This window comes from Bubalus bubalis, chromosome 21 (genome assembly GCF_019923935.1).
Source record: "Bubalus bubalis isolate 160015118507 breed Murrah chromosome 21, NDDB_SH_1, whole genome shotgun sequence".
Lineage (NCBI taxonomy): Eukaryota > Metazoa > Chordata > Mammalia > Artiodactyla > Bovidae > Bubalus > Bubalus bubalis.
In genome coordinates this window covers 60,386,251-60,409,307 of record NC_059177.1, presented here as the reverse complement: position 1 = coordinate 60,409,307, position 23,057 = coordinate 60,386,251, and the positions used below count along the sequence as shown (strand labels likewise).

Sequence of the window (23,057 nt, the reverse complement as noted above, 5' to 3'; positions counted from 1 at the left end):
CGACCTGCCTCTGCCTCTCCAGGCGTGGGCTTGGGCGAGTGCAGTGACTCTTTCCGAGTTTCTTCCTCAGCTCACAGGGGGGCCCTGGAGGTCAGCGGTGACGTCCGGAAAGCACACACCATGCCATCTGCACCTCTGCGGCCGGCCCATGGGACCTTCGGGGATTCCCAGGAGGGCTCTCTGCCAGGGGGCAGCCACCTACCTGCCTGGCCTGAAGGTCCAGGGCACTGCAGTCCAGTAAACACCAGCCCTCACTTAGGGATGGGCAGGATGGGAGCTGTGCAGGGCCTGGGGTGGGGGTACTCTGAGGCCCCCAGCATCCCAGCAGGACAGGGCTGAGCTCCGGGGGCCCACGGCTGCCTCCCCTGCCTGCCCAACCTGCACTGTCCTATAGGGATTCCTGGGACCACCTCCCAGATACTCTCATTGCCAGGTCTTTTCTGGAGGTGGGAACCAGAGGATGAACCCACAGAGTCCCCTGGGGAATTCATAGTGCGAGAGGCAAAAATATCCTCCTTAATATAGCACAGGGACGTGGCCAAGACGCCTCCAAGGAGCTAGGAAGGCTGAGGACGAGCGCCGGACACTCCCGGGTCCGCTGAGCCTTAAGGAGGCGGGGCAGCCGTACGCTCCGGGGGTCCGTTGAGCAGCGGCACCGAAGGGCAGGTGGGCTTCCCTTGCGAGCAGGTCCGAAACTCAAGTCCCTGAGGGAGTCACTCTGGGGCCGGGCTGCACCCTTCCCCTCCCTGCAGAGGGTAGCCCCGTTCTGGCTCCACCCTGAGCATGCTCCCAGGAAGCCCTGCAGGTGAGTGGCGCCTGACACCCCCCCTGAGGCGGGGGGCGTCTCTCACCCTTCCTCCCACCTTGGCCAGAACAAGCCAATGGTCAAAAGACAGTTTTGAGTCCATCGGGGAAAACTGAACCGCTGGGTGTTGTCAACTTTGTCAATATGATGCTGGTTTTATGGGAATGTCTGGCCTTATCCACTAAAGACTTAAGTATGTACAGGTGATGCTGGGAAAGATTGAAGGCGGGAGGAGAAGGGGACGACAGAGGTTGGATGGCATCACCGACTTGGACATGAGTTTGGGTAAACTCCGGGAGTTGGTGATGGACAGGGAGGCCCGTCGTGCTGCGGTCCATGGGGTCGCAGAGTTGGACACGACTGAGCGACTGGACTGAATTGATGTACAGGTGTAACACGTCTGCTGGATGCTTTAAAATGACTGCAGGAGGAAAAACAAAAATGTGTGCGGGGGCGGGATTCAGAGGGGGGAAAAAGGGCGCAGTGAAGCGCATGCCCAGGCCTCCCGAGCGCTTCCGGGACGAGCCGGCGGGGACAGGCGGGCCCTTACGTCCCTCCCCCGGGTCGACCGGCTCCCCGCGTCCGCCCCGGCCGAGCCCCTCCCCACCCCCGCGCTGGGCGGGTCTCGGCGCCAGAGTCCCGAGGACCCGGCGTCACCGCTCGAGGAGGGGGAAGGCGCTCTGCGGCCCGGCCCTCCCCCAGCTCCCGCCCCGGGGCCCGATCCTCCCCCAGCCCCCGCCCGAGTCCTGGTCCGCTAGGCCTGCGGGGCGGCACCGGACCAGAGGAACCCTGGACTGGGGCGGGGGCTCAGGTTCAGGGGCAGGGCTCCGGTTCGGGAGTGGGAACTCAGGTTCAGGGGCGGGGACTCCGAGTCCTGGGCGGGGCGGGGGCGGGGACTCCGGGTCCGGGGGCGGGGACTCTGGGTCCTGGGCGGGGCGTGGTGGGGGCGGGGACTCAGGTCCGGGGGCGGGGACTCTAGGTCCTGGGCGGGCTTGGGTAGACTGTCGCCGTCCCGCCTTCTCGGTGGCCCCGGCGGCCGCGCTGCTCCTCCTGACGAGCCGCTTCCCGCCGCCGCCGAGGGCATCCGGTGAGTGCGGCGCTGCGCCAGCTGAGCCCGGGGCGGGGTGCACGGAGCGGTCAGCAGGGGAGTCTGAGGCCCTGGGCGGGGTGCACGAAGTGGGCAGCACGCGGGTCCAGGCCCGGGGAGGGTGGAGCAGCGCGCTCGCGGAAGAGGCAGGGCTGGGGGCTGCAGGTTCGGTCCGCGGGACCCGGCCAGGGGAGGAGAGCATCCCCCGGCTCGCAGCGGGAGAGGGGCGCTGTCGTTCGGGCAGCTCTGAGACCCGCGCCCCTCCCCCGCCGCGGATCTGAAAGCGCCCGGGTGGGTCCGGCGCCGCCGGCCTTTAAGGGCCCCCAGGCGCTCCCCTGAGACCGGAATAAAGAGCGCTGACCTGAAACCGCAGAGCCTCCGAGAGCTTGTGCCGTGTGCGGGCAGGCCACGTGTCCTGCGATGCAGGTCATCTTATTCCCTTACCTCTTCGCCACCCTGTGGAAGCACAGAAATGTGACTCTTCCGAGGACACGCGTGTGTGGGGAGGAGGAGCTGGGATTCCGGGCCCCGGGTTCCAGGGCTCCCTGAAGCAAAGGCCAGCAGGGTGGGAAGGCAGCTACTGGGTCCAGTATCTCGCGCCCAGTGAGTGGTCAGGAGTGGCCCTGCCCCCCTGCTGTGGACGAGCACCAGTGAGTGATCCGGTCCCAGACCTGATGTTAGTGCTGGGGGAGCTAAGGGCAGGGCACGGAGGTGTGGGCGCTGGTGGGGAGCTGGTGTTTCAGAGAGGGGCTCGGGGTTTGGGGAGGCTGGGGGCGTTCTGCTCCTTGACCTTAATTCGTAAGTGATTCATATATACTTTCTGCTGAGATGTAAAATCACCTAAAATCTCCCTTTGAAATGTCCAGTTCAGGAGGACAGAGCCCCTGTCCACACAGAGACTTGCCCGAGAATGTTCAGGGCCGCATTAGCCCCAACAGCCGGAACGAGGGGCTAAGCGATTTGTGATCCAGCCACACGATGGGATGTTACTCAGCCTTAAAAAGGAATGGCGTGCTGACTTCTTTATCAACATGGAACACCCTTGAAAATGCCACCCTCAGTGGCATCTTCTTGTAGTTTTGTTCTGCATTTTCCAAACAGCTAGTGCTGAGCGTCTTTTAATGTGCTTGCTTGTGGCAGCTGTGTAATCTTCTTTGGGGAATTCAACTCCTATGCCAGAGTTAAGTTGGGTTTATTGTTGAGTTCTGCTCTTTTTGTATTCTGGAAACCAGACCCTAATCAGATATATGATTGGCAAATATCCTCTCTCATTTTGCGAGTGGTCTTTTCGCTTTCTTGATTGAGTTCTCTGAAATATCAAACTCTGACATCTTGATGAAGCCCCATTCTACTTAATTTTTCTTTGGTTTCTTGTACTTTAGATGTCACATCTAAGAAACCAGAGCCTAATCCAAGGTCCCTGTGTTCTCACCTATGTTTTCTTCTGTTTCATGGTTTTAGCTCTTAGGTTAGGTCTCTGACCCATTCTGAGTTAGTTTTTGTGTATGATCTGAGGTAAGGATCTAGACTCATTCCTATGCACGTGGTGTCTCAGCACCGTGGGGCTGTTGAAAAGATTTTTGTTTGCACATTGAATAGCGCGGGCCTCCTTGTTGAAAATCAGCTGACCGTAGGTGTGTGGCTTTCTCCAGGATCCTCAGTTGTGTCTCACTGACCTTATTTCTAGTCTTACCCTACTGTCGTCTGGCCTTGTTCACTCTAGTTCATGGTTCAGTCTTGAACTCAAGTGCGTGTTCTCTAACTCTGAACACTTTCCTCCAAGGCTGTTTACGGTTCTGGGTCCCTTGCCTTTCCACATAAAGTCTGGGATCATCATGTCATTTTCACCAAAATAGGCCAAATTTGAACAGGGATTGCCCTGAATCTGTAGATCAGTTGAAAAATATTGCCCTCTTAGCAAATATTAAGTCTTCTGACCTGTGAACATGGAATATCTTTCCATTTGCTGGGTTTATAACATTTTCTTTCAACAGTATTTTCCAGTTTCCAGGGTCCAAGTTTTACACTTCTTTTGTGAAATGTGTTCTTAAGTAGTTTATGCTTTTTGATGCTATTGCAGATGCAACTGTTTTCTTAATTTTTGGATTGTTTGTTGCTAGTGTATAGGAATAAGACAACTTTTTTCTAACGATTTTGTATCCTACGACCTTAATGTGCTTGTTTATCAGCTGTAATAGTTGTGTGTGTGCATGTGTGTATACATATGTGTGCATGTATGTGTGCGTGTGTATACGTATTCCTCAGGGTTTTCTGTGTACAGCACATGCCATTTCTACATGGACGTAGTTACACTACTTCCTTTTCAGCCTGCGTGCTTGATATTCACCACTGAAGTCGTCTGATCTTGGAATTTTCTTTATGAGAGTATTTTCATGACTAATTCAGTCTACTGTTACAGGTCTTCTACATTAAAAGTTTTGTTTTAGTTAGTCTGTATGTTTCTAGGAATTAGTGCATTTCATCTAGGTTTTCTAATTTGTCAGCATACCTACAATTCCCTCATAATTATTTAAAAATTTTTAAGTTTGGAAGTAATGTTCCCTCCTAAATACCTGAGTCTGTCTTTCTTGGTCAGCCACAGGCTTGTTGACTTACTCATCCTCTCCAACCTTTGCGTCTGTCGCTTGTGCCCCCAGGTTGAGGCTGTCAGGGCCCAGCTGTGCTCCTGTGGCCGCCATGGAGACCCGCCAGCGTCGGCCGGAGGAGCTGGGGCTGCTGCAGGCCCTCGGCGCAGGGAGCGGCCCCGACAGCCCGAGGGCGGCCCCCACGCCCCCGGGGCCCGAGCTCAGCAGGGAGACCGCCTGGTCCATCGGCAGCCAGGTGACCCTGCCCTTCCTGTTTGCAGGCCTGGGGCTGTCTGGAGCAGGCATCCTTCTGCACTATTTCCAGGTAGGAGGGGACAGATGGGGGTGTTGGGGGTGAGGAGCTGTCCAGCGCCCTCCTGGAGAGGAGGCGCTGCGCAGGGTCCAGCTTGCGGTCAGGGGGTGGAGCCTTCTGCTCTCGCACACCACTTCTCTATCATTTGGGCAGGACTCTTTCAGTTACTGAGGACAGAGATGAACTTTGACCCAGGGTATGCTTTAAAAGACAATCATTAGCTCATATAATTGGAATAGCTGAGGGGTTGGATTTCAGGCATGGCATGATCCAGGTGCTTAAATGGTATCAGAGTGCCGGCTCTTTCTCTCTCAGCTCTGTTTCATGTTCAAGCAAGACTCTATGCATAGAGGGGAGGGTGGCCTTTGGTGTCAATGCTTTGTATACATGCTCTTGAAAAACAAGAGACTTGTTTGTCAACCCATTATTAGTCTCCCCAATTCTTTTAAAAATTAATGTATTTAATTAGAGGATGATCACTTTAGAGTGTTGTGATGGGTTTTGCCATATATTGATGTGAATCAGCCATAGGTATGCATGTGTCCAGGCTTCTCCGGTTGCTCAGCTGGTAAAGAATCCGCCTGCAACGTGAGAGACCTGGATTCAATCCCTGGGTTGGGAAGATCCCCTGGAGGAGGGCATGGCAACCCACTCCAGTAGCCTTGCCTGGGAAATCCCCATGGACAGAGGAGCCTGGTGGGCTACAGCCATGGGGTCGCAAAGACTCAGACACGACTGAGCAACTGAGCACACACAGCACGTTCCCGTGTCCCCTCCGCCCTGAGCCCCCCGCCTCCCTCGCCCCCACCCTGGAGGGCGTCATAGCACGTACCCGTGTCCCCTCCACCCTGTGCCCCCGCCTCCCTCGCCCCCACCCTGGAGGGCGTCACAGCACGTACCCGTGTCCCCTCCGCCCTGAGCCCCTGCCTCCCTCGCCGCCACCCTGGAGGGCGTCACAGCACGTACCCGTGTCCCCTCCGCCCTGAGCCCCCGCCTCCCTCGCCCCCACCCTGGAGGTTGTCACAGAACGTACCCGTGTCCCCTGCGCCCTGAGCCCCCGCCTCCCTCGCCCCCACCCTGGAGGGCGTCATAGCACGTACCCGTGTCCCCTCCACCCTGTGCCCCCGCCTCCCTCGCCCCCACCCTGGAGGGCGTCACAGCACCAGCTTCGGGGGCCTGCCCTGCGCGTCGCCTCTCGCTGGTTTCGTTTTGCGTGTAGCACTGTGCGTGCTTTGGTGTTTTGCTCTCAAATCATCCCACCCTCTCCTCTTCCCAGTGGAATCTCTCAGAATTGACCCTGCCGTCAAGTGTCCACTCCTGTTCTGATTATCACTCCCTGAGGGCTGCCGTCTCTTGTCGTCAGTCTTTGAGGGGAGGCAGGGCCCTCGGTTTCTACCCTAACAGACCACCGTACAGTTAGGAACCAGACGACAAAGTAGCCAGCGCGCCACCCCTCTCTCATTCTCTGACTGTCAGAGCCCCGTTCCTGCATCAGTGCAGTCTCTCCCTGGGAGGGCCTGGTTCCCAAGGATCCCTGAAGCCGTTAGCAGCCAGGTCATTCCTGCTGATTGGAAGGAGCTGAGAACAGAGACCATCTGGGATGGGTGGCCAGATGGGGCGGGCTGGCCCCTGCCTCCTGTTTGTGGCAGGGTCCCATGACCAGGGAACCTGGGCCTGCCTTTCACTGATTTGGATCCAGTCGGGGTTTGAGTCCTAGTCTGCCACTTAGCTGGTAAGGCTGGTGCTTTAAACTTTTTTAGTTCAGTTCAGTTGCTCAGTCTTGTCCGACTCTTTGCGACCCCATGAACCGCACCACTTCAGGCCTCCCTGTCCATCACCAACTCCCAGACTTTACTCAAACTCATGCCCATTAAGTCGGTGATGCCATCCAGCCATCTCATCCTCTGTTGTCCCCTTCTCCTCCTGCCCTCAATCTTTCCCAGCATTAGGGTATTTTCAAATGAGTCAGCTCTTCGCATCAGGTGGCCAAAGTATTGGAGCTTCAGCTTCAGCATCAGTCCTTCCAAAGAATATTCAGCACTGATCTCCTTTAGGATGGACTGGTTGGATCTCCTTGCAGTCCAGGGGACTCTCAAGAGTCTTCTCCAACACCACAGTTCAAAAGCATCAATTCTTTGGCGCTCAGCTTTCTTTATAGTCCAACTCTCACATACAAACATTTTTTAAACCAACACTTAAAAATCAGGAGGTGCCGCGTAAAGATTCAGACCCCTCTTTGCTCTTGAAACCTTGGCAACCCTTCTTGATGATGGACCCATGTTCCCTCGTGGCCACAGTGATTGGTCACTGCCTTCTCCGGGGCCACAGTCCCCACTGTCCATCCTGCATGTCCCCCACTTCCCTCCACTACCTGCTCTCCCCACCACGGGGGTCTCAGTGGCCCTTCCAGGCCCTGTCCAGGTCCCCATGGCAGCCGGCTGCCCCCCAGACTCCTCGTGGAACTCGTCAGGCCCCACCAGAGCTGCTATGATGCCAGAGTCTCTGCCCCCGGCTGACTCAGCTCCAGACCCTCTGCCCTCTCCTTCCTTCCATGACCTGGTGCCCTCCAGCCCCACACGCTTCTTGCATCAGTGGTGAGTCAGCACCAGGGGGCATCCATGCCCCGAAGCGCCCCCCAAGGCCTCCCCTGCAAAATACCTCCTCCCCACGCCCTGCCGCCAGCCTCTTCGCCTGCCCTGCAGTCTTATTCTGTATCCCAGAGATTTTCAAAAAGCCTATTTCATTGCATGTTCATACCAATATATTATCATCGAGCAGGTACACGCACAGGTGTGCAGATCACGTACACATGTGTATTTGCACACGCGTGGATGCATATCTGTATGTTCACACACACAGATATAAATCCCTTGCACACACGCCAGTTTATAAGTTGTACTTGGAGCCGCAGGTCTCAGACCACCTGGGTTGTAGTGCCGTGCTCATGTGTAAGAACCTACCCCAGAACCATAGCTCCACAGAGAAACTTTGAGACCCCTGTCGTGTTCCTCTGGCCCGTCTCAGGCGCCCAACTGGGTTGCTACAGGTCTCCCCAGGCTTCCCGTCACTGTGCCTTCTCTGCCACCTCATGGGTAGACTCCAGGCCCTGGATCGCCCGCAAGCACCCGGCTCCCGCCGCTGTTTCAGGGCGGTCTCAGCCGCGGCAGGTCCCAGGAAACCCGAGCTCATGTGGGCAGGGTCAGAAGGAAACTTGGCGTCTCCCAGAATGCGGTTTCCAGGGCAGGGCAACTGCGCGGGCGGACAGTGGCGTCACCGCCAGCTGACAACACGTCCGAGGACCGGCATCTTCCCATCGCTGGCTGGTGGTGACGCCAGAGGTGGTGGCAGGCCCCCCGGGAGATGCGGGCTGACCTTCAGAAGTGAAGGGCAAGGCCCCGAGAGGCTGTTGAGCTGGGCACTGGGCAGAGCGTGGACACCGCACCCCCAGCAGCAGGCACACTTAGGGTTTGTCGTCTGGGGGCTCAGCGTCTCCCCAGTCCCGGGTGCTGGTTGTGGGCCCTCGGATGGGATGCCAGCTGCAGGGTTGTCATCGTCCACGGTGAGGCTGTCTGTTTTTGTCCAGGACTAAGAACAGGCCACACCAAGCTCTCAGAGGGAGGGTGGCCACTCAGCTGGCCTCTGTCCCAGGGCTCCATCCCAGGGCCTTCACCATGTTGGGATCTGGTCAGTCAGCGGAAAGCAGCTGGGTCAGGGTCGGGGCGTCCCGGGGGTGGCCGCCCCCTCACCCTGGGCAGAGGAGGAGGTCTTTGTTTCTCAGCCACACTCCCCAAGCCTGGGAGGGTCCTGCCTGTGAGAGCTGAGCTCAGGAGTCTGAGCTGCCTGGGGGGCAGGCTTGTAGGTGCGTGTGCCCGGCTCCCCCGAGGGGTGACTGGCCCGTCTGATGCCACAGGCTGGTCGGGGTCCAGGCGGGGCCCCTGGGCTCCGGGGGAACAAGGGGGTGGAGCTGGGTGGCGGCAGCCTTGTGGGGGTGGCTGGGTGGCCTTGGGTGGGGGGCCAGGGGGAAGGCCTCGGACGAGGGGGCAGGCCGCCGGCATGCTGGAGGCTTCGGTCCCGCGAGTTCACAGGTGGGCCAGGCTGGCCACGGCGGAAGCAGAAATGAAGACCACCTTCCTGTTGGTTACTGAAAACGTGACTGCCTTGACCACTGGGTCCGCACGGGCTGGGGGTATTCAGGCCTTTAAGAGTGACCAGTTTGCTCAGAACCAGCCCGGGCTCAAGGTGACCTTCAGGACGGGAGGCTGTGGGGAGGCTGTGCTCCCGGGAAAAGGCGGTCCCCACTGAGGAGCCCGAGACGATCGCCCTCGCTGGTGAGTCAGGGGCGGGGTGGTTCTGACATGATGGCTCTGGGCCCTCGGGGGCTGGGCTCCCGTTCCTGGGAGGTTCTGAACAGAGGGGACTGAGACCCTCCTGGGGGGCTGGGGCGGCAGTCAGAGGCCCAAGGAAGGCAGGACCCTTCAAGGTCACCCAGATTCCTCCTGCTGCCCAGCACCGCCCGGAGTCCAGCTGAGCTCCTGCTGGAATCACATTCCTGGTTTCCTGGGTTAGGACACGTCTTGTTCCCAGGCCGCCCGGGAAAGGAATAGCTCCCCGCACACAACGTCTCCTTTCATTTGTGTTTAGTGGAGTGCGTTTGATGGTTCCTAGAAGCCAGCAGCCACGGTAGATGCGCAGGAAGTTTTGAAATAAGGTCACTCAGGGTCCCACCCCCAAGGCACACCCACGTTTAGCCTTGGTGTATAGCCTTCTGAACTGTTCACCGCTTGTGTGTGTGTGTTCATTTCTCATTATTTTTTGAACAAAAATGAGAAACGTTGTTGTAATGATGTATAATGTGCTCCCTTGGGGGCCTCTTCCTGTACGAAACACGCAAAGGGCTGTTTTTCCTCATCTTCCGTCCTGATGGGAGTGGCTCAGAGGCCCACGGTGCATGATTACAGGTGGATCACGATGCTGGGCCATGGACAGAACTAGAAAGAGATCACAGGAGGTGCTAGGGCCGGAAGGTGGTCACTAGTGGCTGCGGGGGGCCCGGTCCAGCTGCCGGCCTGGGGACTGGGGCGGCCAGTGTCCAGACAGGGCCTGCCGAAAGGGGTCTGTCTTGAACACAGTGGCCTCACACTCAGCCCCTGCCCCGCTGTCCTTAGAAACGTGCCGCACTCTCAGCCCCCTGCCCATGTGGACACGCTGACCCTCATCTCAGAGGCGGTCACAGGGGTCGGGGGGTGCCAAACTTGGATCAGGGTTGGTCCCCCTGGGCTGCTCCCTGGGGGTGGCTGTGGGCCAAGCCATCTCAGGGCCTTTGGAGGCCGTGCTTTCTTGGCGGGCTTCCTGGGGACGTCTTGAGGGTCTGGTAATGGACGGGCTGTGGCCTGTGTGCATGTGAAGGGTGCGAGGCGTCGCCGGGGTCACGGCGGACTGTTCCCCCTGCAAGTCGCAGTGCACAGCATCCTGTCCTCGTCGCGGTCACGATTCCACTCCCCTTTCCATGGCGTGGGCCTGGCTGGCCCCGGGGACCCCTCTGGCCAACATCAGGCCTGCCGTGGGCAGGTCCAGGCTCTGTGCCCTGTGGCCTTGACCCTGCTGAGCCTGCCTCCAGGCCTGGATGCTGCCCCGGCCCCTGTGGGAGGCACAGCGGACCCTCATTCTCTGCATGTCAGGACCCCCTTGCCCTCAGGGTCGGGGTCGGGGCTGGTCTGACCACGTCCGGCGAGCCTGGGCCCTGGAAGCCCCTTCCGGGTCTCCGTCCCTCGGGAGAGCAGGGCCGCGTTCCTTCTGTGAGTGCAGCCTCACTGTGGCCGTGAGCCCCGGACACCGGGCTTGAGTGGCCGTGGGATGCGGCCTCTGGATCTTGAGGGGTGACAGGCCTCAGGGGCTCAGAGCTGCCTGGGGGGCGGGTCCCGCACACTCTCAGCCAGGCTGGCCTCACGTGGCCCAGCTCCCTGGTGCAGCCCCGGCCAGCGTGGGCCGGGCAGCTGGCTGCCATCAAGGTCGCTCCGGGGGGACAGGGAGTATCTGTGTGGGCGGCCAGCTGGGGGAGGCTGTCGTGGACACGGCGGCCCCTGTAGCGGGGAGAGCCTGGCCCGCGGAGGTGCATGGCAGGAGCGGCCCCAGGCTGAGGCGCCGCCTTTGTTCCCCACTTGTTCACTCCGGGTTTGGCCGAGGGGTGGTAAGGACCGCCCCCGAGGCCGGCAGCTCCACCCGCGTGGACCCCTTGGGAGACACAGCCTGGTGTGGGCGCTCCGGGCAGGGAGGCTGTCCCAGCCTGGCCATGGTGGTCACCCGGCTGAGCCTGGAGCTCTGCTTCCAGGGCGGGAGGCTGCGAGGCGTGCGCTGCAAGCTTGCCCGCTGGCCCCGGGGGGCGCCCCCCGAGCCCGCTGCCAGCATCGTGGGCCAGGTCCTGGTGCCGGTGCTGCTGTCCGGCCTGGGTGTGGTGGCAGCCGGGCTGCTGATGAACCGCGTGCAGGTGCGTACGGGGGGTGCCAGGCGTCAGACCCCGCAGGACAGGCCCAGGGCCAGGCGGGGGGACCGGGCTTGGGGGCGGGCACGCGGGTCCTCCTGGGGATGTGGGCACCTGAGGTCCAGAGTTCCTGACGCCCTTGCACAGTCGGCCTGCAGGGACTCACAGCCTGGGAGCTGGAACTGCTTGGACGCGGGGCCGGGGGCTCAAATCCTGCCTCTGTCCCCTCTCGAGGGGGGTCAGGCGTCCCTGCCTCAGCATCTCCGCCTGTGAGCTGGGCAGGGTTGTGGGGCTAGCCTGGTGGCCCGAGGGTGCCGGGGGGCCTCTCGGGGCAGGGGGGCGGGGTGCTGAGCACGGCAGGGGTCCTGGTGGGACAGGGCATGTGGAGCTGGGGTCTTCATCAGGAGTGTTTGCTGAGAGGCTGGGGGGTCTATGCGTTCCAGGTCAGCTCCAGGAGCCCCCTTTGGGTCACAGAGGCAGGGAGTGTGTGTCATGGAGACACTGGGCACGTCCGTGAGGATGTAGGGTGGGGATGCAGGGTGGGGGTCACCTCTCACCTTGGGGGGGTGGCGTGTGCATGACACTGCGTTGTGTGCAGACGCGACTGGGGTTGACACCCAGTCAGCCAAGGGGACATCAGGTGGCGTCCCATCTCCCTGGGCTGGAGGGGCATCTGACGTCCCCGCTGGGGGCCCCGGCTCTGAGCGAGGCTCTCGGGACATCCCCACCGCCCAGCCCAGTGCACGGTGCCCGCTGGATGGTGCCTTGCTCCACTGCTGCCAGCTGGAGCGGGGTCCCCACCTCCTGCTTTTCCCTGGAGCTGCCCCCCAGGTCACCCTCCCAGGTCACCCTCCTGTGGACGCTGGAAGAGCCCGGCTGGATGGCAGGACACCCCTCCCGACTCTCTGGGGTCCCGTCCAGGAGGAGGCCCAGAGCACAAGCCCTCAGGAGGGCCAGCGGCCCTGGCGATCACAGCCTCTCCGCCCGCCCCGCTTGGCAGACGCGGTGTGTGAGGGCTCCCTCGCTCCACACTCCCTGCTCACCTCCGCCCCCTGCTGCAGCCTTGGGGCTTCCAGGGGGAAGCCCGCGTGGTGGGGGGTGTGCCTGGCTCAGCCCTGGGACGTGCAGGCCTGTGCTGCCTGGAGCCACGCACGCCCGGCCTCAGGCCTGACAGCCGGCCCCATGGACGGCCCCAGGTGGCCGTGTGATGGGCCGGGGCCAGGGTCACCTGCGCCATCTGGGGCCCGGAGCCTGTTTGGGGGTCTGGGGACTGAGGCCTGTGAGGGGCTGGAGTGTCAGCTGGTATCGTCCCAAGACTGTTTCCACCCAAGTGGGGAGTCGGCGTTTCTCCCCACGAAAACGAGGTTAAGCCCTGGCCACACCCCTGTGGGCCCCTTGCTGCCCATCCTGTGGCCCCTCCCAGACCTCCCTGGGGCTTACTGCGCACGTGGGCACCGGGAACCCCAAGGACAGTGTCTGCTCTTCTCAGATCGGGGTGAGCCACGTGCTGGGCAGGTGGACGAGGCCACTTGTGGTCGGTTCCTCCAGCATATCTGGTTGAACCCTGAGCAGACGGAGGCGTCCCCACCGTCCTGGTGTCTGTGTCCTGGCTGATGGGCCCCCTGCAGACACAGGGCAGCGGGGAGGTGGGGAGGGAGGCGGCGGGTGGGAGACTTGGCGGGTGCGTTGCTGGGCCTCAGGGTGGTGTTTCTGGGGGGCGTGAGCATCAGCGGACACTCCAGGTGAGGGACCCTGCGTGTGGACAGAGGGGAGCGGGCCAGGGCGCCAGGATGCAGACGCTGAGGGCGAAGCCTTCTTGACTCCATCCTGGCTCTTTGTTCTAAAACACACACATGTTGCTTCACGGGGACCAGCACGGGAGGGAGGCGACTGCAAGGAGCACGCAGTTTGGTGAGCCAGCCGGGTTGAGAGCTCACAGCCCGGGTTCCCCGCCCGCCTGCCCGTTCCCGTGTGTGTCCATGGGACGTGAGCGTGTGTGTGTGCAGGACTGGAACCGCACGCAGGGAGGCGTCATCAGGGCTGAGTGACTCGTCCTGCCAGTTTTCAGGCCCACGTGACCCGGACGTGTGGCTGAAGGCCACAGGGTGGCTGGGGGCTGGAGGTGTGGAACCCGGGGGGACAGGGGCCCAGGGGACGTCTACGGCCGGGGCAGGTGTCAGGCCAGGGGGCAGGTGCCCTGGGGTTGGACAGCAGACCCCCGAGCCTCCAGGGTCCCCCTGGGGGTCTGCAGGCCAGGCAGCTCCGAGCCAGCCCCTCCCCTGGACCCGGGCGCCCGGGGCCCTGGCCTTCCATCCTGCTGGCGCCTGGCGTCGCTGGCTTTGTCCCTGCACAGCCCCCGGAGGTCACCTGTCCAGACGTGTCTATACCCCACTTCCCGACCCTCCTTGGCCGTGTCCACCTCCCGGTCCAGGTGACCCCTGAGGGGAGGATGGGTCGCAGCCAACAGCTCAGCTCCTGCTCCCCCTGTGGGGTGGGGGGTGGGCTTGGGAGGACAGATCCCCAGCAGGAGGGGGGTCGGGGTGGAAGGTCACGGCCTGGGGGCGCTGCGGCCCCAGGTGGACAGGGCAAGTCCCCGCAGGGCGGGTGGGGGTGGGGACTTTCACGGGGGCTGAGACATCTGCGCCCGTCTCGAGGAAGAGAGGTAGTTATTAGACTTCACAGCTTTCCTGCCTGGGGGAGGAAACAAGTCCCTTCGACTGTAATCTTGGAGAAGGTCGGGAAGGGGGCGGTGACACGCAGGCTGAGCCCAGTTAGGCTGAGAGCGGACGTCCGTCATACTGTGGTTACAGAGCAGGAACGAAGAGCTAAACTCTGTCCCCAGGACGTAGACACAGCGAGGGGAGGGCCGAGAAGCAAGGGCTCCGCCGTCACAGCACGGACTCGGGTCTGGAGCAGGTGACTCCCCGGTGCTGAAGCGACAGTCTACGGGAAATAAGCCTTCAATAGATGCGGCACCTTCCAGAAAAACACAGTAAAAGTCCCACAGGAGGGCCAGCAGCCCTCAGCGGGGCTGCGGGGCACAGTCTGAGGCCCTGGAGCCACGTGGGGAGAGGGGGTGCCCGAGGGGTGGGCCCCGGGGCAGGGACACGCGGTCCGCAAGCTTGGACTGAGCCCGGCCCGTCCCCGCAGCACTGGCCCGTGTTCACTGAGATGAAGGACCTGCTGACCTTGGTGCCGCCCCTGGTGGGCCTGAAGGGCAACCTGGAGATGACGCTGGCCTCGAGGCTCTCCACCGCGGTGAGCAACCCTGCTTGCCCGAGGGGCCAGGCTCTGAACACCCAGTGGGGTCCCGGGTGGTCGTGGAGGTCGCTCGGCGGCCACGCCCACATCTAGGGTCGGGACGGAGATGGGAAGCTGGGCGGTGCAGACACGCAGTCACGAAGCCGGGGGCTGACCTGCGGCCTGTGAGCCATGAGTCGGGGAGGCCGGGCGATGGGGGTTTGGGGGGCTCTCACGAACTCTGGAACTCTAAAGCCTCAATTTATTTGAAAATAAAAGCCTGAAAGGTCTTGCCTGTGTTCCAGTCTGAGGAAGGAGAAAGACGGTTAAGGTCAATCCTTTCTCAACCTGGAGTGTTTACTGGGAAAAGAACAGACAAGGAGTGAGAAGTCAGCGTTCAGTAACTGAGCTCAGTACACAGGAACCAAGAGATGCAGTTTCTTTGAACCTTTTCTTGTATTGAATTTGGCCCGCAGAGGCCGTGACATTGGGAGCGGCGACGGCTTCTCAAGGAGGGAGCGCGTCTCTGACCTGAATTTTTTATCACAAGAGAAGAGGGGCTTGGGTACATCTCCTGAGCAGGACGCTTGGCCCAGGTCGGGGCGAGAGGCTCCTGGTCTCCAGGGGCCCGCGTCCCCACCCCTCTGCCCAAGTTGCCCTCTGACAGCTGGCAGGACCATCTGCTCTGGCGGCAGTGAGGGGGCCCCCGCTGACCTGCCGGGGCCTCCAGGGAGGGGGCACCCCTTCGGCCACGCCCAGGGGACTCAGGTCGGCTCCTCTCCCCGTCCAGGCCAACACCGGGCAGATCGATGACCCCCGGGAGCAGTACAGGGTGGTGAGCAGCAACCTGGCCCTCGTGCAGGTGAGCCTCCCCTTGGCCCCTGAACGCTCCACGCTCGTCACTGCAAACCCGTGCGTCTTCCTCGTGGAGGGGTCACAGTCTCTGGCCGGGCCTGGCTTGCGTGCCTCTGGACAGGATGCGTCTGTGTCCAGTTCCTCCGGCTGGGGCAGCCTGTGGCCACACGCGGAACCTGGAGCAGGACCGCGGGCCTGCAGGCGAGGCCGCCGCTTACCCACAGGCTGCCTGCCCCGTGCACGGGGAGCTCCATGGCCAGGGCTCAGCCTGGGTCCCCGGCTCAGGGTCTGGGTCGCAGTTGCCTCGGTGACGCTCACTGGCTCTGCTTTGCTGTTTCCTCCTGAATCCTCCGTAACCAGCATCCCATCTGCTCCTGCTCCAGGCAGGCCCTAGGTGGGCACGCGGTCCCAGCACAGCGTGGATGCAATCCTGTCTCCTGTTTTTCTAAAAAGCTTAACATCAAAGCATAAAGGATGCTGTTCACTGCATAATTAAGCTTTTTGGATAACTTCAGCATATCCTATCACAAAAATATAGAATCACATTTAAAATTCTTGACAACTGGCATTTTGACAATGGTACCACCTGGAACGTCACTGGCAGGACAGATGTGCAGCCGCTGGGGGCCGGCTCTGCGGGGCCTGTGCAGACCCACCCAGCCTGGCCCAGCCTCACACACCCATCACCCCGGGCGGCGGGGCGGGGGCGGCCTGCACTCCCAGGCTTCTGTAGCAGACATTTCACTGCACTGGGTGCTCTGAAGAGAACTCCCGCAAGTTCACAGGGTGAGAACCGTCTGCAGCTCTAGACGTTTCCCGGGAGGATCACAGAGGGGATCCGATTGTTGTTTCTTAGCCGCACGCAATTCCTTTCCGTGAGTCACCTGTCCTATTGCTTGGGCATCACCCTATCAGATTCCCCTTTTACCGTGATGGTTGGTTTTGACTTGTGAGACAGACTCATGGTTCCGTCTCAATGAGACGTCTCAACAAGTTCTGGATGCGGATCTTTTTTAAAACAATTACTGGGCTGCACAAGCTGTTCGTTGTGGCATGACATGGCTCTAGCTCCCCGGCCCCGCATCAGGAGCGTGGCGTGCACCCACCCCTGGGCCCGCAGGAAGTCCGTGGTAGGGGCCTTTCACCAGTTGCGTGAGGGACGTGGTTTCTCCCAGTCTGTCCCGGTCCTTCTTTGGTGCCGTCTCTTGTCACACAAGTCATACTTGGCACTTTATATACATTTTATCCGTAGTTTTCTTTATAGATTTGGCATGTTATAGGAAGGAGGAGGCCTTCCCTAATCCAAAAGCTGAAACGTACTATTCCATTTTTTTATGTCTCAGCTTAGGTTTTCCTGTTCAGGTACATGTGTGTGAATGACGAGAGTCCGAGTCGTATCCTTTCCCCAAGCAAATGTGCGGTTTCTCTTACCCTGTTTACTCCATCCTGATGGGAATGCGCCTTTTATCACAGCGAACGGTCATGTACTCACGAGTCATTCCCCAGACCCTGCTCTGTCCTGCCGACCTGTTGGTCTGTTTTCTGCCAAGCCACCCAGGTTTCATTCCTGTAGCTTTAACACACATACTCACAATGAAAATGACAAAATGAGATGCCACTCCATCTTCTTTCTCAAAACTGTCCTGGCTGTCCTGGCACACGTACTCGTTCTGGTGACACGTGACTGTGAAACGAGCTGTCGGGTGCCGTCCTGGAATGCTGGCTGCAATTCTGTGTACGAGCCAGGGCGTGTCCTGGGGCCCCAGGGGATGGGGGTGCTGCTGGAGGTTAGACCCGCGAGAGGGGAGCTGACCCAGGATAAACACAGGACGCTGGGGAAGGTCAGGGCGGAGGGCCGGGCATGGGGCTGAGGTGGGTGCTGGTCGCCACTCCCGGGCGAGGGAAGGGCCTGCCTCAGCCTGGTCCCCGCCCTTAGGTGCAGGCTGCCGTGGTGGGGCTCCTGGCGGCCGTGGCGGCCCTGCTGCTGGGCCTGGCCTCGGGCCAGCGGCTGGATGTGGTGGAGGCCCAGGTGCTGTGCGCCAGCAGCGTCCTCACCGCCTCCCTGGCGGCCTGCGCCCTGGGTGAGTGGCCCTCGGGGTCCTGCAGGGGATGGGGTGCACCTCGGTCTTCACGCCCACCGTGACCTGGACCCGCACATCTTGGGCCTGGGCGGGGTCTGGGGTCTGGGGCGGGGCCGCAGTGCAGGCGGCCCCTAGAGGGAGGGGCGGGGACCGTGGCTGTGGGCTCAAGACCCCTCCCTCGAGGCCGCGGCACCTCCCAGGACCTGCGTTTGGGTCTTCCCCGAGGCCCAAGGTCCCCAGGGGTTTGGAGCCCCGGAACCACCTGCCTGGCGCTTCAGGGCCGTCCGCGTTGGGGCTGCTCCGGTGTCAAGCGCAGGAGCTACAAGGCAGAGTCGCAGCCTGGAGGGCCTGACCCTGCGGAGGAATGGCTGGGTGGGCGCAGTGAGGTCCTGGGCAGCCTCCACCCGCTCACCGTCCCCGCCCGCAGGGACGCTGATGGTCTGCATCGTGGTCGGCGCGCGGAAGTTGGGGGTCAACCCGGACAACATCGCCACGCCCATCGCGGCCAGCCTGGGCGACCTCATCACGCTCTCCCTGCTGGCTGTGGTCAGCAGCTTCTTCTACAGACACAGAGGTGCGCCCGAGGCCTGAAGTCCCGGCCGGCTGAGTGGGTGGTGGGAGCAGGCACCCGAGGTGCCGAGGTCAGCGCTGGCCGCGGTCAGGAGTAGGGGCAGAGTGCAGGCTGCAGCCACCCCAGCTCCGCCCCGCTCCCCCGCAGACAGCCAGTACCTGACGCCGCTGGTCTGCGTCGGCTTTGCGGCGCTCACCCCCGCCTGCGTCCTCATCGCCAAGCAGAACCCGCCCGTCGTGAGGATTCTCAAGTTCGGCTGGTTCCCCATCGTCCTGGCGATGCTCGTCAGCAGGTGCGCCTTCCTCTGTCCGTCGCCCCGGGCCGGGTCCCAAGACCGCGGCTCTGTGGGCGCCGTTCCCTTGCATGGCCGCCAGTGGGCCCCTCAGGGCGGAGGAGTCCGCGCCCCGGGCGCCCCGCTCCTCTGACGTGCGTTCCTGGCTGATTCGCGGGGAGGGGAGCGGAGGCCGTGGGGTCTCTGTGAGGTGGCGGGGTCGCAGGCCAAGCCCTGGCAGCGTCTCTGGGGAGTCAGCACATCCAGGCCCGCTCGGGCGCCTGGCGTGGGTCCGGGGTGTTCTTAGGGGGTGACATCTTCCTTGGGTGCCCTGGACAGGCGGGACTCGGGACGCAGGTGGAAATGCACACAGGGGTCCAGAGGGTGCGGGAGAGGCGGGGTTGGGGGTGACGGGGCAGCCTGTGTGCTGAGGGTGGGGGGCGCCCGTGCCGCTAACCGTCTGCTGTCTGCCCGCAGCCTCGGGGGGCTCATCTTGAACAAGACCCTGTCCCAGCCGCAGTTCAGAGGCATGGCAGTCTTTGCTCCCATCATGTGTGGTAGGTGCTGTGGCCATCACTGGGGCTTCGGGGCCAGGGGCTGGGAGAACAGTGACCACGGGGCTTCGGGTTCGGCCCTGAACGCAGCTGGGAGGCCAGGCTGCGGTCCTCAGGGGCTCCCCTGGGGCACCGCTGCCCTCGGAGCACCCGGGCCAGGGCTGAGCCCATGCCTGCTAGCCGTCACCCGGACCCACCTGCTGGCACCTGTGGCCCCATGTGGCTTCCCTTTTAGATTCACTGACGGCACTGAAACATTTTCAGACATTTACAATTAAAAGCCCAGGTTCCTGTCTTCTTGCGCAGTGAGGCCGCGATGTACCAGCTCACATCCTGGAGGCCCCCGAGTCCCCGCTCAGCATCTGCAGGGGGCCAAGCACTGGGCCCCACAGGGAGACAGCTGGGCAGTGGGGAGCAGTGAGGGGCGCAGCCAGCGCACGCGGGCTCCATCTGAAGGCGCCTTTGCCATCCTCGGAGTCCTCCGGAGCAGCCCAGGCAGTGGGCCTCCACCCTGGGAGGCCCGGGGAGGGGTCCTCCAGGGCTGGGGCGACAGAATAGGGGAGGGACCGTGGCTGGGGGCCAACCCCGACCTGCGGCCGCAGGAGCCCAGTGGCCTCTGGCCCCGGCACGCTCAGCTCCCGGCAATGCCAGGAGCCCCTCAAGCCCAGTTCAGCAGCGTGCACCCTGCCCCGCCCCGCCCCTTGTCCTCTCCTTCTGGCCCTGATGTTACCTCAGACGTGCCCGCGGTCTGGATCCTTCCTCCAGCGGCTCCCTGAGACCACCCCTCCCTCCCTCCGTCCCCACCCCTGCACCCGGGCATCAGCCACTGAACCCCGAGGTTGCTGGTCACGCCCCCTTCGCTCAGAGGCGCCCTGTCCAGGGGACCCTGCTGCTGCCTGCATGCCTCCCTTGCGAGGTCCCGGCCGCCTGGTCTGCAGCCAGACGAGGCCTGTGGTTAAGTGTGAGGGAAAGAGAGGAAATCAAGTGCTGCATCGGCTTCCTGGAGAAGCTGAACTTAAGGGACAAGCTCCGAGACAGACGTCAAGGAGGGGAAACCGGGCTGCCTTGCAGGTGTTGGTGGCAACCTGGTGGCCATTCAGACCAGCCGCATCTCCACGCATCTTCACCTGTGGGGCACGCCCGGGGTCCTGCCCCTCTGGATGAAGAAGTGCTGGCCCAGCCCCTGCTCCACGTTCTGCAGCTCAGGTGGGTCCCGGGCCTTCCAGGGACCACGTGGTCGTCTCTTTCAAGGAGGGCATCACTGGAGTCTGTGTCACCAGGCCCGACCCCCAGCACAGGGGAGGCCCCTGCACCCCAGGCACGCCGTCCAGGCCCCTGGGTGGGCCGTCGGCCCCGCCCTGTCTGACCGGCCACCCTTGCGCAGACGCCCTCCCAACGCCTCTTCAGGGACCAGCACTCCCCGGGGTGGGGGTCGCCCTTGGGGGGTCACCCCGTGACCTCGTCACCTGTGGCTCCACCCCTGGGGGTCAGGGCACAGCACAGAGCTTTGGGGGGAAATGTGTGTAACTCTTAGTTTTCAGCGCATTTTCCTGAGTTTGTACGCCATCTGCCGATAGTAACACCTATCTTTTCCCTTTGTAAGTTTTTTTTTTGTTTTAAAGATCCTTTTTAACAATCATACGGTTAAATAAGGCCTATACATAAGGCCTCATACGGTTTGTCGCCGTGGAAGAGGTCTGGCGCAGCCTCTCCAGGGTGTTTCATGGTTGCGTCCGCGCGACTGTGCTGCCCTCCCCACCCAGCTGATGAGGCGCCGCGTTAACTCAGCGCAGATGGAGCCTGGCCCTCACTGAGGCCCCTTTCTGCCCGACACGACCCTCACATTACGGGCTGGCTCTACAGCCTGCAGTCTTGGCAGGAAAGCATGTCTCTCACAGCCTCAGAGCCGCGCGCACAGCTGCTGAGGACCGTGCCGAGGCGGCCCCGGCCTTGGTCCCAGCGCGTCCGCACGGTGGCCTCCGGAAGCCGCCGCGTCCACCTCCCCCTCACAGCGGGTCGCGCCGCCTCCTGGTCGGCCTGCTTGCTGCTGTCTTGCTCCAACGCCGGCTCCCAGGAGTGCTGGCCGCGCCCGGGCGGAGGACACGCAGCAGCTCCGTGACACGTGCGGCGGGAAGTGCGCGTGGCCACTGCGCTGCAGGCTCCCGCCCAGGCCTCTGCAGCCACCACTCAGCCACGGCCCTGCCTCCCGCAGAAATCAACGCCACGTCGGCCCGCGTCCTGCTGGTGCTCGTGGTGCCCGGCCACCTGGCCTTCTTCTCCATCGTCTCCCTGCTGGAGAGCCAGTCGGTCCCGAGCGAGAGGACCTTTGTGCTCCTGTACCTGCTGGCAGGCCTGGTCCAGGTAAGGATGGGCACCGTGCCCCACCCTGGGAGGGGTCCCTGGACAAACGGGACGTAGCCCCCGCCTCTCGGAGGTTCGGTCAGCTGGTCCGGCCCAGGGGCCGTGTCCAGAGGCACTGCTTGCTCCTCCCCAGCAGGGTCAGCACAGCGGCAGAGGGTGGGTCCCGCGATGGGCAGGGCTGGCCAGGGGCTCCTACAAGTGTGTGTGGGCTTCTGCTGGCAGCCCACTTGGCCCAGGCCCTGGGGGTGGCCCCATGAGGGTGTGTTGGCATGGTTTTGACCCCAAAGGGCAGGCAGGGAGCCCGGGAGGCCGTCCAGGGTGGCGCCGGGGCAGGACGGCCTGGACAAGCGGCTTCAGGGCCTGAGGCCTGACCGCGCGCAGGGCGCCTCCACACAGGCTCCCAGCGAGCCTGAGAGGTAGAGCTAGCCTGAGGCTCCAGGCTGAGACGCGCCTTGGGCTGAGGGGAGCCAGGGCTGGCACGGGGCCTGGGGCGCCACGCTCCCCTGCACGCCCACCCAGAGGACCGTGGCCCCTCCCGCACGGCCATCACCCTGCCTGTTCCCCCGCAGGTGACCGTCCTGCTGCACCTGGCTGACGTGGCGGTCCGGCTGGCGTGGCGGCGGGCCCTGGACCCGGACGACCACTGCATCCCATACCTCACAGGGCTCGGCGACCTGCTGGGCACCGGCCTGCTGGCACTTTGCTTCCTCGCCCACGGGCTGCTGCGGACTGGGGTGCGGCCAAGCGGCCCCATGGACCCAGCACCTGGACCCTCCTAGGGGCCCAGGAGCCCCCTCCCTCGCGCCCATAGACCTGATGCGGCTCCTCTGGCCGGACCCCGGGGCTGGGGCGGTCTCTGTCCTGCACACACGTGCCGGGGGCAGGGCGCACGGGGGGCAGGACCCTCAGCCTGCAGGGCCGTCCTCCCCGCTCTTCTGGGGACGGGCCTGCTCCCCTTTCTGCTCCCAGCATCTGTGGTCATCAGCAGAAACCTGTGCTTAGATTTAAACCCCCAGAGGAGGGTAAAGGTGAGACCGGACCCCAGGCCCACCCCAAGGGGAGGGAATCGGGCCCACACCACGGCAAGGAGAGGACGCGAGAGCTGCAATTGAGAGAAAGAACGCCCGGCTTCTGGCTCGGCTACAAAAACTTTTATTCACTCGCACGAGGAGCTGGGCCCAACAGCAGCAGGGACCTCAGTGCCTGGGAAACGGAAGCCGGTCCTGAGCACCTCGGGGGACAAAGGTCCAGCCCTGGCCCAGAGGCTGTGTGTCCAGGGCACTCTGGACAAGGGGGGAGCCGAGGTGCTGGTGAGGCGGCTGAGATCCACCTACAGTGAGGATGCAGCCCCCCACCCCCGCAGGACACCGGGGGTCACCGTGGAAAGCGGGGTCATTCTCACAGGCCGAGGCCCCCACCTCAGGACACAAACAGAAAGCAGAGTGGGAACCACCACCGTCTGAACGACACCAGCTGCAGAGGCACAGGGACCAGCTCCGGGCCCGCGCCCAGGCCCCCAGCGGGCGGTAACTCGCGCACGGTCACAGCTCGCGTCCTCTCGCAGGGCGGGCCGTGCACTGAGAGCCAGCACACGCACGCGTGTACACCTGAGCAGGCCCGGGCCAGGGCCAGGGCCCGGCACGCACCCCAGTGCTCGGAGGACAGCCTCACAAACCGCTGTCGGCTGCCACGAGGTACCGACACCCAAATAAAAACTAAGAAAGCTCACTCTGTGAGTTTAACTCGACACTCGGCCGGTGTGGGGGCTGCAGCGGGGCCTGGGGGGCTGCCCATGTCCTCGGCCTGTCGGCTGGGGGCCCCTCGCGTCCTCAGGGGCTGCACTCGGCGGAGCAGTG

General features: G+C 62.6%; 1 protein-coding gene across 9 annotated transcripts; it reads left to right on the top strand.

The window, feature by feature from the left end:
- Positions 1-1,326: 1,326 nt before the first annotated feature.
- SLC41A3 (solute carrier family 41 member 3) lies at positions 1,327-22,929 on the top strand. 9 transcript variants are annotated; one of them, XM_025272818.3, is made up of 11 exons: positions 1,327-1,616; positions 4,759-4,802; positions 14,419-14,526; positions 15,299-15,370; positions 17,300-17,444; positions 17,872-18,018; positions 18,163-18,307; positions 18,764-18,843; positions 19,912-20,046; positions 21,053-21,201; positions 21,771-22,929. In XM_025272818.3, exons 3-11 carry the CDS (start codon positions 14,440-14,442, stop codon positions 21,978-21,980), a joined length of 1,170 nt encoding a protein of 389 aa, XP_025128603.1. In that variant the 5' UTR covers positions 1,327-1,616; positions 4,759-4,802; positions 14,419-14,439; the 3' UTR covers positions 21,981-22,929. The 9 variants fall into 9 exon arrangements, with proteins under 9 accessions (XP_025128603.1, XP_025128602.1, XP_006078874.1 ...); XM_025272817.3 differs by lacking the exon at positions 1,327-1,616 and adding an exon at positions 1,639-1,655; XM_006078812.4 differs by lacking the exon at positions 1,327-1,616 and adding an exon at positions 1,742-1,892 and having other exon boundaries at positions 4,550-4,802.
- The last annotated feature ends 128 nt before the right edge of the window (positions 22,930-23,057 follow it).

What these genes read in the sequence shown, in the direction of transcription:
- SLC41A3 (XM_006078812.4), top strand. Translation starts at nt 4,590, where the DNA reads ATGGAGACCCGCCAGCGTCGGCCGGAGGAGCTGGGGCTGCTGCAGGCC. An exon ending in CCTGGCGGCCTGCGCCCTGG is followed by an intron (nt 17,445 to 17,871) that starts GTGAGTGGCCCT and finishes CCCCGCCCGCAG; the next exon opens with GGACGCTGATGGTCTGCATC. An exon ending in CTTTGCTCCCATCATGTGTG is followed by an intron (nt 18,844 to 19,911) that starts GTAGGTGCTGTG and finishes GCTGCCTTGCAG; the next exon opens with GTGTTGGTGGCAACCTGGTG.